Source organism: Geospiza fortis, unplaced genomic scaffold (assembly GCF_000277835.1).
Source record: "Geospiza fortis unplaced genomic scaffold, GeoFor_1.0 scaffold425, whole genome shotgun sequence".
NCBI classification, from domain to species: Eukaryota; Metazoa; Chordata; class Aves; order Passeriformes; family Thraupidae; genus Geospiza; species Geospiza fortis.
The window spans coordinates 2,145,826-2,159,307 of NW_005054387.1; the positions used below are offsets into that span (position 1 = coordinate 2,145,826).

General features: G+C 54.9%; 3 protein-coding genes across 4 annotated transcripts in view; 2 read left to right on the forward strand and 1 right to left on the reverse strand.

Moving 5' to 3' along the window:
* Nucleotides 1-10,418, forward strand: part of WDR81 (WD repeat domain 81) — a 10,777-nt gene extending 359 nt beyond the window's left edge. Inside the window, 11 exon segments of the mRNA XM_014308858.2 lie at nucleotides 1-1,408; nucleotides 1,411-3,234; nucleotides 3,459-3,566; nucleotides 4,256-4,446; nucleotides 6,186-6,376; nucleotides 6,598-6,763; nucleotides 6,892-7,057; nucleotides 7,365-8,063; nucleotides 8,211-8,356; nucleotides 8,524-8,703; nucleotides 9,875-10,418. The exon segment at nucleotides 1-1,408 is cut by the window's left edge and continues 16 nt beyond it. Of these exon segments, the coding sequence (XP_014164333.2) occupies nucleotides 1-1,408; nucleotides 1,411-3,234; nucleotides 3,459-3,566; nucleotides 4,256-4,446; nucleotides 6,186-6,376; nucleotides 6,598-6,763; nucleotides 6,892-7,057; nucleotides 7,365-8,063; nucleotides 8,211-8,356; nucleotides 8,524-8,703; nucleotides 9,875-10,201 (5,406 nt within the window). The 3' untranslated portion in view covers nucleotides 10,202-10,418.
* Nucleotides 10,166-13,482, reverse strand: part of SMYD4 (SET and MYND domain containing 4) — a 27,790-nt gene continuing 24,473 nt past the window's right edge. The window contains exon 10 of the transcript XR_004082203.1: nucleotides 10,166-10,328. The gene's annotated coding sequence lies outside the window, so the exon portion shown is untranslated. The remainder of the gene's footprint in view (nucleotides 10,329-13,482) is intronic.
* The window catches only part of SERPINF2 (serpin family F member 2), a 7,536-nt gene continuing 6,622 nt past the window's right edge, over nucleotides 12,569-13,482 (forward strand). Inside the window, exon 1 of one of the 2 annotated variants that reach the window (XM_031060643.1) lies at nucleotides 12,569-12,642. The gene's annotated coding sequence lies outside the window, so the exon portion shown is untranslated. The remainder of the gene's footprint in view (nucleotides 12,643-13,482) is intronic. The other variant, XM_005425424.3, reaches the window with a different exon arrangement.

Here is a 13,482-nt window from a genome sequence, read left to right on the forward strand (position 1 = left end):
GTGGACACCCTGCACGGCTTCATGCAGAGCGTAGCCACCCAGAATTACCACAACCTGTGGGGCCGGGCTCACGGGCTGTACGCGCGGCCCTACCGGCGTCCCGATGCGCCGCCCACGGTGCCGGCGCTGGATGCGCTCAGGGCCGCCCTGCACAGAGCCTATGGATGCCCCGTCCTCCAGCTGGGCAGGAACGTGCCTGGCACGTCCCCTGCCAAGGAGAGCGTGGCCAAAGGGGCGTCCTTGTGTCCCAACGTGCTGCAGGCTGAGGCGCTGCTGGAGTCGGCTGACATGTTGTATGTCATCTACCCCTATATGCAGTACTGCCTGCATGACATCGTGACCTTCAGCCCGGCCAAGCTCACCAACAGCCATGCCAAGATCCTCTTCCTCCTCTTCCACGTGCTGCAGGCCATGAAGGCTTGTCACCAGGCGGGTCTGGCTTGTGGAGATTTCTCCCTTCGGGATGTTGCTGTGGATGAGAAGCTGTGCAGCCGGCTGCGTGTGAACTTCAGAGGGTATGAGGGACCAGGGGAGGAGGAGGAGGAGAATCTGGAGGATGGTCTGGAACGACAGAGCAAGCAAAGCTGTGTGCAGAGGCAGGAGGTGACATGCAGTGCCTGCCAGAAGGACCTCCGAGACCTGGTGTTGCAGTGGGTGCATGGGCGGGTCAGCAACTTCGACTACCTAATGCGCCTGAACAGCCTGGCTGGGAGGAGAATGGGAGACCCCAATTACCACCCGGTTCTCCCGTGGGTGGTGGACTTCACTACCAAAAATGGCAAGTTTAGGGACCTAAGGAAATCCAAGTTCCGCCTAAACAAGGGGGACAAGCAGCTGGACTTCACTTACGAGATGACCAAGCAGGCGTTTGTTGCGGGGGGCTCGAGTGGGGAGCAGCTCCACGTCCCCCACCACATCTCAGATGTCCTCTCAGATATCACCTACTACGTGTACACAGCCCGCAGGACACCCAAGGCAGTGCTGTGCTGCCACGTCAGGTCCCAGTGGGAGCCCAACGAGTACCCAGCCAGCATGGAGCGCATGCAGAGCTGGACGCCTGACGAGTGCATCCCAGAGTTTTACACAGACCCCTCCATCTTCCGCTCCATCCACCCCGACATGCCCGACCTGGATGTGCCCTCGTGGTGCAGCTCCTACGAGGAGTTCATCCAAGTTCACCGCATGCTGCTGGAGAGCCGGGAGGTCTCCCAGGACCTGCACCACTGGATTGACCTCACCTTTGGCTACAAGCTGCTGGGGAAGGATGCAGTCAAGGAGAAGAACGTCTGCCTCCACTTGGTCGACAACCACACGCACCTGACGACCTATGGGGTGGTGCAGCTCTTTGACCAGCCCCATCCCAGGCGCATGGTGGGACCTGCCTACACTCCTGCTGCAGCTCCAGCCATTCCAGGCCTCTGCTGCAGAACATCCGTGAGACCGTGGTTTTGGAGGACATCCAAGGCCAGGTGACAGATGCAGTCAACGGGCTGGTCCTGGAGGCTACTCCCAGTGAAACCACCTGGTCTGGGGAGAAACCCATGGCTGGTGAGGATGATTTGGAGCAAGGCACGGAAGCCCTGGATTCCATTTCTGCTCCTGGGAGAGCCCCTGACCAGCCCTGTGCCACTGTGCCTCCAGCACAGCCCTCCACCCTCCCTGCTTATGTCACCGAGGGCAAATCCTCAGGGGTCCGACCGCTCCGTCGGAGCAAGGCAGGGGCTGTGGATCAGCTGGACATGAAGATCACTCTTCCTGAAGGCTTCAACCCACTCCAGGCCCTGGAGGAACTGGAGAAACTGGACAATTTCTTGGTTAAAGGCTTAAGCAGCGAGATGCAGCCGATGGAGCAGCCGTGGGAAGAGCCACCCTTGGGTCTCTCAGACCTCTTCCAGAGGGACATGCAAGCTCTGGGCATCCTGGTAGCTGAGATTATATTTGCACCGAGGCTTCGTCCTTCCAAGCCCGACGCGTCGCTGTTGGAGCGGTTCCTGATGGTGAGGAACCTCTGCCGATACCATCCCAAGGAGATCCCAGCCCCACTGCAGCACGTGCTGCACGTCCTGCTGCAGCTGAGCGTGCCCGTGGAGAAGCTGCTGAAGAACAGGCTGGGCAAGGGCACAGTGCAGCTGTTTGAGTACAAACCCATCTCCCAGGGCCTCCCCCCACCCTGTCCCACGCAGCTCCTCAGCCCCTTCAGCTCCATTGTCCCCTTCCCCACGTACTTCCCAGCTCTGCACAAGTTCATTTTCACTTATCAGGCAAAGAAGATCGAGGATGAAGGGCAAGGACGGGAGCTTGTTTTCCAGCTGTGGCAGCAGCTGGAGGGGATCCTTGCTGAAATCACTCCCGAGGGCCTGGAGATTCTTCTGCCTTTCATATTATCTCTGATGTCTGAGGAAAACACTGCTGTCTATGCAGCGTGGTACCTCTTTGAACCCATAGCTAAATCCCTGGGGCCCAAGAATGCCAACAAATACCTGCTGAAACCCCTGATCGGAGCCTACGAGACGCCCTGCTCCCGCCACGGCAGGTTCTACCTGTACACAGACTGCTTTGTGGCCCAGCTGATTGTGCGCCTGGGGCTGCAGCCCTTCCTCCTGAACCTGCTGCCCCACATCCTGCAGATCCTCGTGGGCATCGAGAGCTCGCGGGAGGAGAGCAAATCCTTCCTGGGCACCGCCGAGGACGATGAGAGCGGAGGGGAGAGCCCGGTGTCATGTGTGTTTGGGGAGGAGATCAAAATGGATGTGGAGCACAGCTCTGCTGCACTTGATCTCCTGGACTACACCTCTGGAGTCAGCTTCCATGACCAGGCCTACCTGCCTGAGGGTGAGGACTTCCAGAGTGGCCTCTATGTCGGGGAATCCCTGCAGCCCCAGGAGCAGGAATCGCTCAGCCTCGGCCGGATGAGTGACAAGAGCAGCGCCAGCGAGGTGTCCCTGGGCGAGGACAGACCTGCAGATGGGGACTCTCAGAAGGACAAGAGCAGCTTGAAGTCCATGGACAGCAGCCAGGACCTGAAGCAGAGCGAGGAGTCAGAGGAGGAGGAAGAGGAGCACGAAGAAGAGGAGCAGGAGGACGCGGTGGTCGATGCGGAGCTGACGGTGGTCGTGGATGCTGCTGGGGCCTCTGTGGACGTCACCCTGGCTGATGACAGCAGCGAGCCAGAGGATGGGGAAGGAGAGGAGCTGCCAGATCACTCTGATGACAAAGAGCAGACCATACTGCTGGGTAAGACCCTGCCTGTGTCCTGGCTGTTGGGCAGAGCCTGGGGAGAAGCAGATCCAGATTTGGGGGTGTTTGTGGTCCCAGCTTGGTGACAGTGATGAAACCAGGGTGAGAGGCCAGGACTGCATGTGGCTCTGGGAGTCAGGGTTGGGGCAGCAGGGACTGCTAGAGTGTTAGATAGCTAATCTGTGCCGTGCTGTGTCCTTGGGGCTGCTGTTGTTTTGCAGACACAGCCTGTAAGATGGTGAGGTGGCTCTCGGCCAAGCTGGGCCCGACCGTCACGTCCCGCTTCATCGCCAGGAACCTGCTGCGCCTGCTCACCTCCTGCTACGTTGGTAATGCCTCCCCAGGGCCCAGGGCTGTGCTCTTTGTGAGGGTCCCCAGGACGAGAGAAGAGATGAGAATCTGACTCCATGTTCTCAGAAGGCTGATTTATTATTTTACGATATTATATTATATTAAAGAATGCTATACTAAAACTATACTAAAGAAATAGAGGAAGGATGCTTCAGAAGAAAACGATACTAAAGAAATAGAGAAAGGATACATCAGAAGGAAACTATTCTAAAGAAGTAGAGGAAGGATACATTGGAAAGAAAGTATACTAAAGAAATAGAGGAAGGATACATCAGAAGGAAACTATACTAATGAAATAGAGAAAGGATACATCAGCAGGCTTAACAAGAATGAATAATAAAAATCTGTGGCTCCTCAGAGCCTTGACACAGCTGGATGGTGATTGGTCATTAAGTCAACACAATTGACATGGAACCAATCAAACATTCACCTGTTGGTAAACAATGTCCAGACCACATTCCAAAGCAGCAAACACAGGAGAAGCTAATCAGATAATTATTATGATTTACATTTTTCCCTGAGGCTTCTCGACTTCCCAGGAGAAGAAATCCTGGCGAAGGGATTTTTCAGAAGATATGATGGTGACACAGGGTGGGCTGTGCTCCCCAGTCTCTCTGCTTGGGTGTGGCTGCTGCTTCAGCTGATGATGTGTTTTTTCTCTGGGCAGGCCCCACCAGGCAGCAGTTTGTACCGAGCAGCGATGAGAACAGTCCCCTGAGCACAGGAAATATCTACCAGAAGCGGCCTGTGCTGGGAGATCAGGTGTCCAAGCCAGTGCTGGCCTGCCTCGTGCACGTGGCATATTTGTATGGAGAGCCTGTCCTCACTTACCAGTACCTGCCCTACATCAGCTACCTGGTCAGTATTGCCTTTTTCTCCTCTCTGTTGGGGCAAGAGCTGTGTCCAGGCACAAAGGGAAGATGTCAAAAGAAATAGTCCAGCCTCACCAGGAGCTTCTTGTGTATAAACTGAGCTTGGCTGGGCCAGTGTGGGCTGAGCAGCTCTGGCTGAGAAGGGCAGGAGAGGCACTTTCACCTCCTGCCACAAGCTCCAGACTGTTCCCAGCAAAGCACACGGCTGTGTTCATACCCTTCTTTCACTGTCAGACCTTGTAAAAGCAGAGAAAAAGCATTTATTCTGCTTTTCTGTGCCCAAACAGAGCTGGCACAAGGGTGGGATTGTGATAAAAGGCGGGAGGAGCAGCTTGTGCTGCTGTGAGATTGCTGAAGTGAGTGTTCACAGAGGTCTGTGTGGGTAGATAGGGCTGAACTGGGGGGAGACCAACGGGTTTTCAACTGAATAAAAAGCACTGGCAAGGCTCACCAACTTTTCAGCTTGAAGTTCATAGCAAGAAGGAAATGTATAATGCAGCTGGTTGAAAAACTTAATTTTTCATTAAAAAGAAAAAAGGGTTTGAATGTTTTAAACAGGCTTATTTTTCATATTGTTCCCTCTTTAGTGGTTGTAAACACTTTGGTTATGGATTCTCGTTTAAATGGAAAACTTCAGTAGCTTTCTGATAATTTAAACGTAGAGGAAAAGAGGCCACAGCTGTTCATTTAAAGAAAACAAAAAGGCATTGTCAGTTTTTCCAGTGTTGAAGGGGAGATTTTTCAGGGGAAAAAATCCCATTTTTCAGCAAAAATCATTCTCCACCCAGTTGCAATCATAGCTCCAGCTGTTCTGCTTTGCTTTCCTAAGCTCATTGCCTGGGGGCACAGAGGGGATTAAATACCCCTGTGAAACAGCATTTGGCAACCTGATACTGGAGCCATGGAACTGACAGGTCACAAATAGGATAAAGTCAATCCTTCTTGCAGGATTTGGCAGGGTGGCTATTTTGTGAGAGGAAGAGCCTCTGTGATGAGCTGGAAGATGGCAGGTGTACAAGAAATATAGCAGGAACTGGGAATTGTCTGTGGGTTTTGTTACTGGCTCTCTTTTCTTGGGTGTTTGATTTGTCTAGGAGTTAGGAAATAGGACAATCTAGAAAGAAATATTTTTGTGTTGCTGCTGATGTTATTAACTCTTTGGCACTGCCATAACAGCAGCAGTACATTGTCAGCAGAAAAAGGATGTGCAGTTCTGCCTCATGAAATTATTAGCAGCTGGATTTCTAGAAGTCAGCAGCGGGTTTGCCCATCATTTGTGTTTGGATATTTCATGCAAGGACTGTTCCTCTGCAGACTGTGAGATGAAGACACTGATTTTTGCTTTTAAAATGTAAGGGTTTCCCTTCTCTCTGTGCTGGTAAATGATGTTCTGGGGTGTCCAGGGTGGTTTGGGCCTGTGTGGGGTTGCTGGTCTTGCTACTGAGCTTCCTGTTTGTGGGGATGTTGTACTCTGCAGAGGAAATCTGTGAGCTTAGGGGTGTCATTCCCCGTTTTCTGCAGGCTCATCTCTTGTGCTGATGGGTGCCTGTCAGTTTTTGGACTCATCCCTTTGGACACATTTTGCTGTTGAGATTCGGTGCTCGGGTTCCTGTTCCAGGAGTGCTGTGCTGGGTTCGAGGCTGAGCTCAGGTGGCCCTGGGGTCACCTTTGCTGTGTCCTGCTGGGGAGGTGGTGGCCCTGGCACTGAGGGAGTCCCTGTCACAGGTTGCACCCGGCGGTGGCTCCGGCGGCGTGCGGCTGAACAGTCGGAAGGAGGCCGGGCTCCTGGCTGCTGTGACACTGACACAGAAGATTGTGGTGTGTCTCTCTGACACCACACTGATGGACATCCTGCCCAAGATCAGTCAGGAGGTGCTGCTCCCAGTGCTGGGCTTCCTCACTTCGCCAGCTGTTGGGTAGGTACTGCAGGATTGGCACAAAATCAGGGATTTGGGAATGGTTCTGTGGGGGCATCAATGCTGCCAGGGCTGGAGGGTGTTTCTGCTCTGGTGTGCATCCCTTGCACTGCTACACTGCTGGAAGCATTCTGGTCACACAGAAAAGGCAGGAGCCATGAGGCAGAGGATGGACAAAAAGGGTATGTGGAGGGCAGGCTGGTCATGGATGTCCTCTGCAGTTTCCCCAGTGGAGCCCAGGCCCGCGTTGTCCTGTGTGTGAAGACAATCAGCCTCATTGCCTTGATCTGCCTAAGGATTGGGCAGGAGATGGTGCAGCAGCACCTGAGTGACACAGTGAGGAACTTCTTTGGGGCATTCTCGCTGCTGCAGGAGCTGCAGGACCAGGTCAGTGGTGTGGGAGAAGTCCTCCTGCACTTCCCCAGGTGTGGGAATGTGAGGGGCATACCTGGCTGTGTTTGTGTGGTAAGAGCATCTCATCTTGGGGTTTATCTGACCTTGTTTTTCTTGTCCAGGGGTTGACAGCAGAGTCACTGAGCAGCTGTGAGGTGCCAGTGATGGAGGTGCCCCTTTCAGATGGAAAGCTGCTGGCCCTGGATCCATCCGTGCTGGTGGAGTTACAGAAGGTGTTCAACCCTGAAATGGCCTACATCACCTACATCCCCTTCTCCTGCTTGCTGGGTATGCCTTGGCCACCAGCTCCAGGGATTTGTGAGGGAGCTCTGTGCTCTGGGCATGCGTGCTGGGTCTGAACTCCAGGGCAATCACAGCTCCCAGGGCTGCTGGGGGAAACCCACAGCTTCTACAGCATGGCTTGGGCTGATTCTTGGGTTGGGAACCCTCTGGACTTCAGGCTGCCTTGGCTGGGGGCAGATGTAGCTGACTTGGGGGATGCTGTGTCCACATCCCAGTGTTTGGAGGGGATGATGATGATGATGGTGATGGGGACGTTGCTTGCCTTGCAGCCACATTGTCCTTGTCTCCTCAGGTGACGTTATCCGCACAGTTGTGCCCAACCACTCTCTGGTTGAGAAGCTGGCCAGCCTCCACCTGGAGAACGTGAATCCCCAGAACCTGCAGGCTGTTGGCCTGGAGCAAACACCAAGTGTGGTGGGCTCAGACCAAGACCCTCGAGGGGCTGAGCCCTTCTCCAGCCCCCAGGAGGACACTCACTCTGGCACTTTTGGCAGTGTCCTGGTGGGGAACCGCATCCAGGTGCCCGTGGACACGCAGCGGGAGGGTCTTGGCTTGCTGCACCTCAGTGCTGGCACTGATGGATTCACTCCCAGCTCATCCAGCGAGGAGAGTGCCCTGAAGCAGGACCTGCCCCGCAGCACCCACATGCTCTGTGGGAACTGGCTGGCCTACTGGCAGTACGAGATCGGGGTGAGCCAGCACGACCCCCGCTTCCACTTCCACCAGATCAAACTGCAGAGTTTCTCAGGGCACTCCGGGGCCATCAAGTGTGTGGCACCGCTGGGCAGCGAGGATTTCTTCCTGAGTGGCAGCAAGGACAAGACAGTGAGGCTTTGGCCGCTGTACAACTACGGGGATGGCACCAGCGAGGTGCCCCCACGCTTCACCTACGCCGAGCACAAGAAGTCAGTGTTCTATGTGAGCCAGCTGGAGGCACCGCAGCACGTGGTGAGCTGTGATGGCACCGTGCACATCTGGGACCAGTTCACGGGTAAGGAGGGAAAGGCTGAGGAGCTGGAGTGAACTGGTCCAGCCCTTACAGGCAGGGGCTGTGCTGAGTTTGGGTGGCTCCTGTTAAAAATTAGCACAGAAGCAGAGATTTTCTTGTCCTGCTGTAATATCTGTCATCTTTTCACAGGCAAGCTTCTGCGGACTTTTGATGAGTTAGACAGCAAAGTCCCCATCACAGCTGTGACCACCATGCCACCTCCCTATCACAGCATCTCTGTGGCCAGTGCAGACTCTGTGCTGAGGTTTATCGACCACAGGAAGCCAGGACTACAGGTAGGGACGTGGCGCCGTGAGTCACCTTCCTCCATCCCTGTGCTTCATGATGGGATCACAGCTGGCCCAAAGCCCAGATCCCAAAGCCAGCTGTGATGGCCCTATGGAAACCAGCTTGTCCCTTGAATGCCAGCTCCCCTGAGCTTGCTGGGCTGTGTGTGTTGCAGCACGAGTTCCGCCTGGCCAGTGGTGTGAGCGCGGGGCTCATCCGCTGCCTGGCCGTGAGCCCCGGCGGCCGCAGCGTCATGGCCGGCTTCTCCTCGGGCTTCATCGTGCTGCTGGACACCAGGACGGGGCTCATCATGCGGGGCTGGCCTGCCCACGAGGGAGACATCCTGCAGATCAAGGTGAGAGGCTCAGCTGGGGTCAGGGTGGGGCCTCAGTGATGCTCTGAGGCTGTGCAGAGCATCCTTCCTTCAGGGTTGTGTGCTCCATCCTTGCTCCATCCCTTGCAGCATCCCTAAGGGGCTGCCCAAGCTCTCCTGCCCCATGGTTAGTGCTGCTGGCAGCTGTTCTTGGTCCAGCTCAAGCTGCCAGAGTTCAGCCCTCCTGGCTTTCAATGCCATATTCACAACCTGAATAAGTCACATCATAATTGCATCTCTCAGTTGCCATATACACAGAGTGGTGAAATAATCACACCCGCTTCAAAAAGGAGAACACAAGTGAGCTGTACTTTAGAAAGTCAGAGGAGGAAAAAAGCTAAAGCATACAAGCAAGGGACTGGGTATCAAAACCAGGTTACAAAGTCTTTTCCTGGTTAGGTCTGATCAGAAATGGGGTATGGGAGAAGCTGTCCTATGAAGTGACACATTCAATGTCAAACCAAGTTTTTCCCCAGTGTAGACACTTCAAACAGGCAGGTCTGCAGCAAGGGCAGGGAGGAGCCATGGCTCCTGTGAAGGAGCAAATGTGTTGCTTTCTCCACGGGGCTCTGGGCTTCCCTGGGAGACTGTTGCTCTAATGAGTAACTCTTGTCCATATTTACCCACCCCAGGGAGCAGTGCTGGCTCTCCAGTGTCCTCGACCCAAAGGTGGGTTAAACAAAGTTCAGCAGTGTGCCTTGTTTACCCTCTCACTAGCTCTGCTAATAAGCAGCTCCAGGCTTCTCCTACCCTCAGCAGTATTTTTAATTGTGAGAGAACCTCCCAATTCCTTCTCCTGAGAAGGAAAATAGTTTGGCAGGTGATTTAGTGGAGAGGGAGACTGCATGGTAATCCCTGTACCCACTGCAGTAGTAACATGATTAATGAGTTGTGTTGGGTGTCAGGGTGTTGTTGAGAAGAGGCCCAGCTCATCTCTTGGAGGAGATTGCCAGCTACCAGAGCATCCTTTACCTTGCAGTGTCCACCCAAGGCCTTGCTCAGTACCATCAGCTGCTTGGAAATGGCTCAGACTGTCCTGAGGGATTGCACTGTGACCACTGGATCAGTGGCAGCCACCTGCCGCTCTCATGTGCAGCACCAGATTGTGAGTTTTTACAGAAATGTCTGTTCACTGACCCTTCCTCTCCTGCAGGCTGCAGAGGGCAACGTGCTGATCAGCTCCTCCTCAGATCACTCCCTGACTGTGTGGAAGGAGCTGGAGCAGAAACCTTTGCACCACTACAAATCTGCCTCCGAGCCCATCCACGCCTTCGACCTCTACGGTAACGAGGTGGTCACTGGCACTGTGGCCAACAAGATCGGGGTCTACTCCATGCTGGAGTCCTCAGCCCTGCCCAGCAGCACCACCAAGCTGAGCTCAGAGAACTTTCGGGGTACACTGACCAGCCTGGCAGTGCTGCCCACAAAGTGCCACCTCCTGCTGGGCTCGGACAACGGCGTCATCCGGCTCCTGGCGTAGTGACCCCGTGGCTGTCCCTGGAGCTGGAAGCCAGCAGCGTGGCTTTGGGAGGAGGCACAGTCGGATGTTTCTGAGCAGAGGATGCAGAGGGAGGTGTACTTGTTACGTCTCTAAGCTCTTTCTGTATCTTGAAAAAGAAAAGAAAAAAAAAAAGCCATAAGTGAGAAACGGAGAAACCTCCGCTGCTGCTGGGAGAGATGTTGGGCGTTGTAGGTCACTGCCAGAGAGGCCTGGAGCTTTCCTTATCGTGTGTGCCTGATCCCCAAGACTGTGAGCTGCCCTCCACAGTAATAGGGACCACAGGTACCCTCCCCCCTTCAGTTTAAGGGGTAGGAGGTGCCCCTTGACAAAACACAACAGTTTAGCTACTGCCACCTGCACTTCCCCTCCCCTTCCTCTCCTGAACCCCCGAACAGCCCCACTGGGGTGGCAGAAGCTGGGTTTGGGAACTGCTGCCTTTGGAGCTGCATCTCCTCCTCCTGTGGCTGCTGCTCAAAGCCCAGAGGAGGTGCTCTGTGAGCCCCAGGTCCTGCCAGCTGAGTTAGAGCCTGCATGGGAGGAGGAGGAGAGGCTCAGCAGGGCCCTTCTGCTGCTGTGCTGGCTGCAGGGCAAGGGCTGGGCTGGAAGGCAGCCAAGGCACAAACCCCATCTGCCCTGCCAGTTCCTGTCAGCCTGGGCTGCTGCAGAGGGGCACCTTGGGGTGGGAATGTGACTCTCTAAGGAGGCCAGGACTAGATAACTAGATGCTTCCATGGGGATTTTGGCTTCTGGAGCAGTGGGGTAGGGCTGTTGTTGGTTCCTACCCCAGCATCCCATGGTGATGTAAGGGGTGAGGAATGCCATGTGTGCTGTGCATTGGCATTGATTCCCAATAAATCCTAATCCTCTCCTCTGTGCTGGTCAGGCTCCTGGGGAAGACAGGACAGCAAAAGGTGCTCAGTTTTGTGCCCTCCTGCCCTTGTAGGGTGAGAGGCAGGAGGCAAGAGTGCAGCCTGGTCTCTCTTTGACCTTTCCTTTGGGACAGCACTGTCTGTTCCCACCCCGGAGGCACAGAGGGTGCTCTTTGCCCCACCAGTAGGAGCAGTTTCCTCCCTCCTATGTCAGCCCTTTCCCCATCCATCCTTCAGCCTAGCCAGAGCCAGTATCAGGGGAGGGGGAAGCTCTTGGGCAGAGGAGCCTGCTGTGGGTTGTCCTGGGAGAGGAAAGGGCTTCCATCCAGCAGCCACCTGCAGGGAGCTGGGGAGGTGTGGTTGGAGTGGTTGGCCAGTGCTGTCCTTCCCTACCCAAGGGGAGCTCTCAGTCCCGTGTTGCCTATCAAGCATTTGCAATAGATGTAAATATTTACTTCTAATATACTCTTTGAAAGAACTGCAGAGCTCTGTGTGTGTGTGTGTGTGTGTGAGCTCTGTGCTGGAGGGGCTGGGTGTGCTGCCTGCAGCTCTCCTGCTGCTCAGCCCAAGTGACACCTCCTCCTTCAGGCTCCTCTTGTGCTCTGGGGGAGCCCTGGGTGCAGGACAGGACTCTGCTGCACAGGATTTGCTTTTCAAGGGGAAGGAGCTCCCAGATGTGGTGGGAGAGCTCAGATCTGTGGGTGAGCTTGGGAACCAAGAGTTCCTGCAAGGAATGGATGAGTGGATGATGCTGTTGGTGCTCCCTGCTGGCCCTCAGTGCCTCCTCTCCCCCTGAGGACATGGGCAGAGGCAGAAAGGATCAGCACCACTTCTGCATGCAGCACAAATCCACCCAGGGCAGCTCTGCTGGAGTTCTGCCCATCCCCAGGGCTGTTCCTCTGTGCCCCAGCAGTGTGTGCATGCCCTGGGCACTGGGACCAGCTGCCCTGGGAGAGCTCTGGAGCGTGCTGTGCCGCAGGGGAGGGAGCAGCTGCTCTTGGCTCAGCCCAGCCTGGCCCTCAGAGCCTGCTGTGTGCAGCCACAGCACCCTGGGCACCTCTGTTAAACCAGTGCCTCACACTGCAGCAGGGACTCCAGGAGGGAAGAGCTGGGGGTTTCAGCAAAGAAAATCCCCAAACCAGGCAGCCCTGTGGCAATAAACACCGAGCCCTGCATTTTCACTGTGGTTTATGAATAAAAGAGAATATTCCTAGCATGGGGAGTGAATGCAAAGTGGAGCCACTCGAAAATTATTTCTGCTGGTGGGAGTTTTGGATCTGGTAAACTCGGTGTTAAGGTTGTCTTGAAGGTACAGCAGCCCAAAAGTGTGTCCCCATCTCCAAATGCACCAGAGGTTCACTCTTCTCCCCCAGAGAAATGTTTACCCGGATGCTGTGGGTCAATATTTGCCTGCCAAATTCTCAAACAGGGGGTGGTGCTGAAGGTCACTGCTGGGAGTGGGGGCTGGACTAGAGCTCTGTGTGCCCCATGCAGAGCTGCTGGACAGGCTAAAGCAGCTGCCAGCTCCAACGTGGACATCAACAACCTCAGGTAAGGGACAAATCAAAGGATTTGACAAAAATGAGGGCTCCTGCAACGGCCCTCTGGGAGAGAGGGGTGAATTTGGCAGAGGGTTAAAGGATGGGCACCACCAGGGAGGAAAAAGGGATATTTGGGGTATTTTTATTTGGGGTTTTTATTTGGGGTATTTGGGGCTGCAGGATTTGGGGTGAAGGAAGGGGAAGAGTGAGATGGCCTCAAGTTATCTTCTGCCAGTGGGCTCTCAGCCCAGCAGTTCTGGGTGAAGTAAGGACTGCTTGGAGAGTGGGAAGCAGCCCCAGGAATTAAATGTGGGCTCCATGCAGGGGGCAGGGCTTTGGCGTGGGGGTTTTATGAGAAGGAGAAGGTTTTTATTTCTGTCTGAAAGGGAAAAGTGGCTGGGTGAAGTGTTGGCCAGGGAATGGGTGGGGTTTTGCTGTGACCCTGGAAGCCCTGTCCTGCTCTGGAAATGGAGAAGGGAGAGGGGAGAGGCAGGGTTTGCCAGCAAAGGGGGAAGATGAGTGCTGGGAAGGGGAGGGCTCCCCCTTCCAGGACATAATGCTGGGAAACTGCTCTGGTATTGCACTTCATACCTGCAAACTCCCTCCCAGACAGCACTTGCTGAGCACCTGCAGGTCAGTAGCCCTTCTCCCAAGAGCCTGGGGCACAGCTGAGGATGCTGTGCCTGTATCCCCGTGGTTTCCATGGGAAAGGAGCAGAATGGCTCTTGTCTCCTTCCAGAGGCACAGTGTGTGCAGCACTGATTAGGGAAATACCATTTGCAATCCAGAGAAAGCAGGGCAGTGGGGTCAGACAGGCAGGATCCAAGCCCAGCCTGGCTGTGGCTGCAGC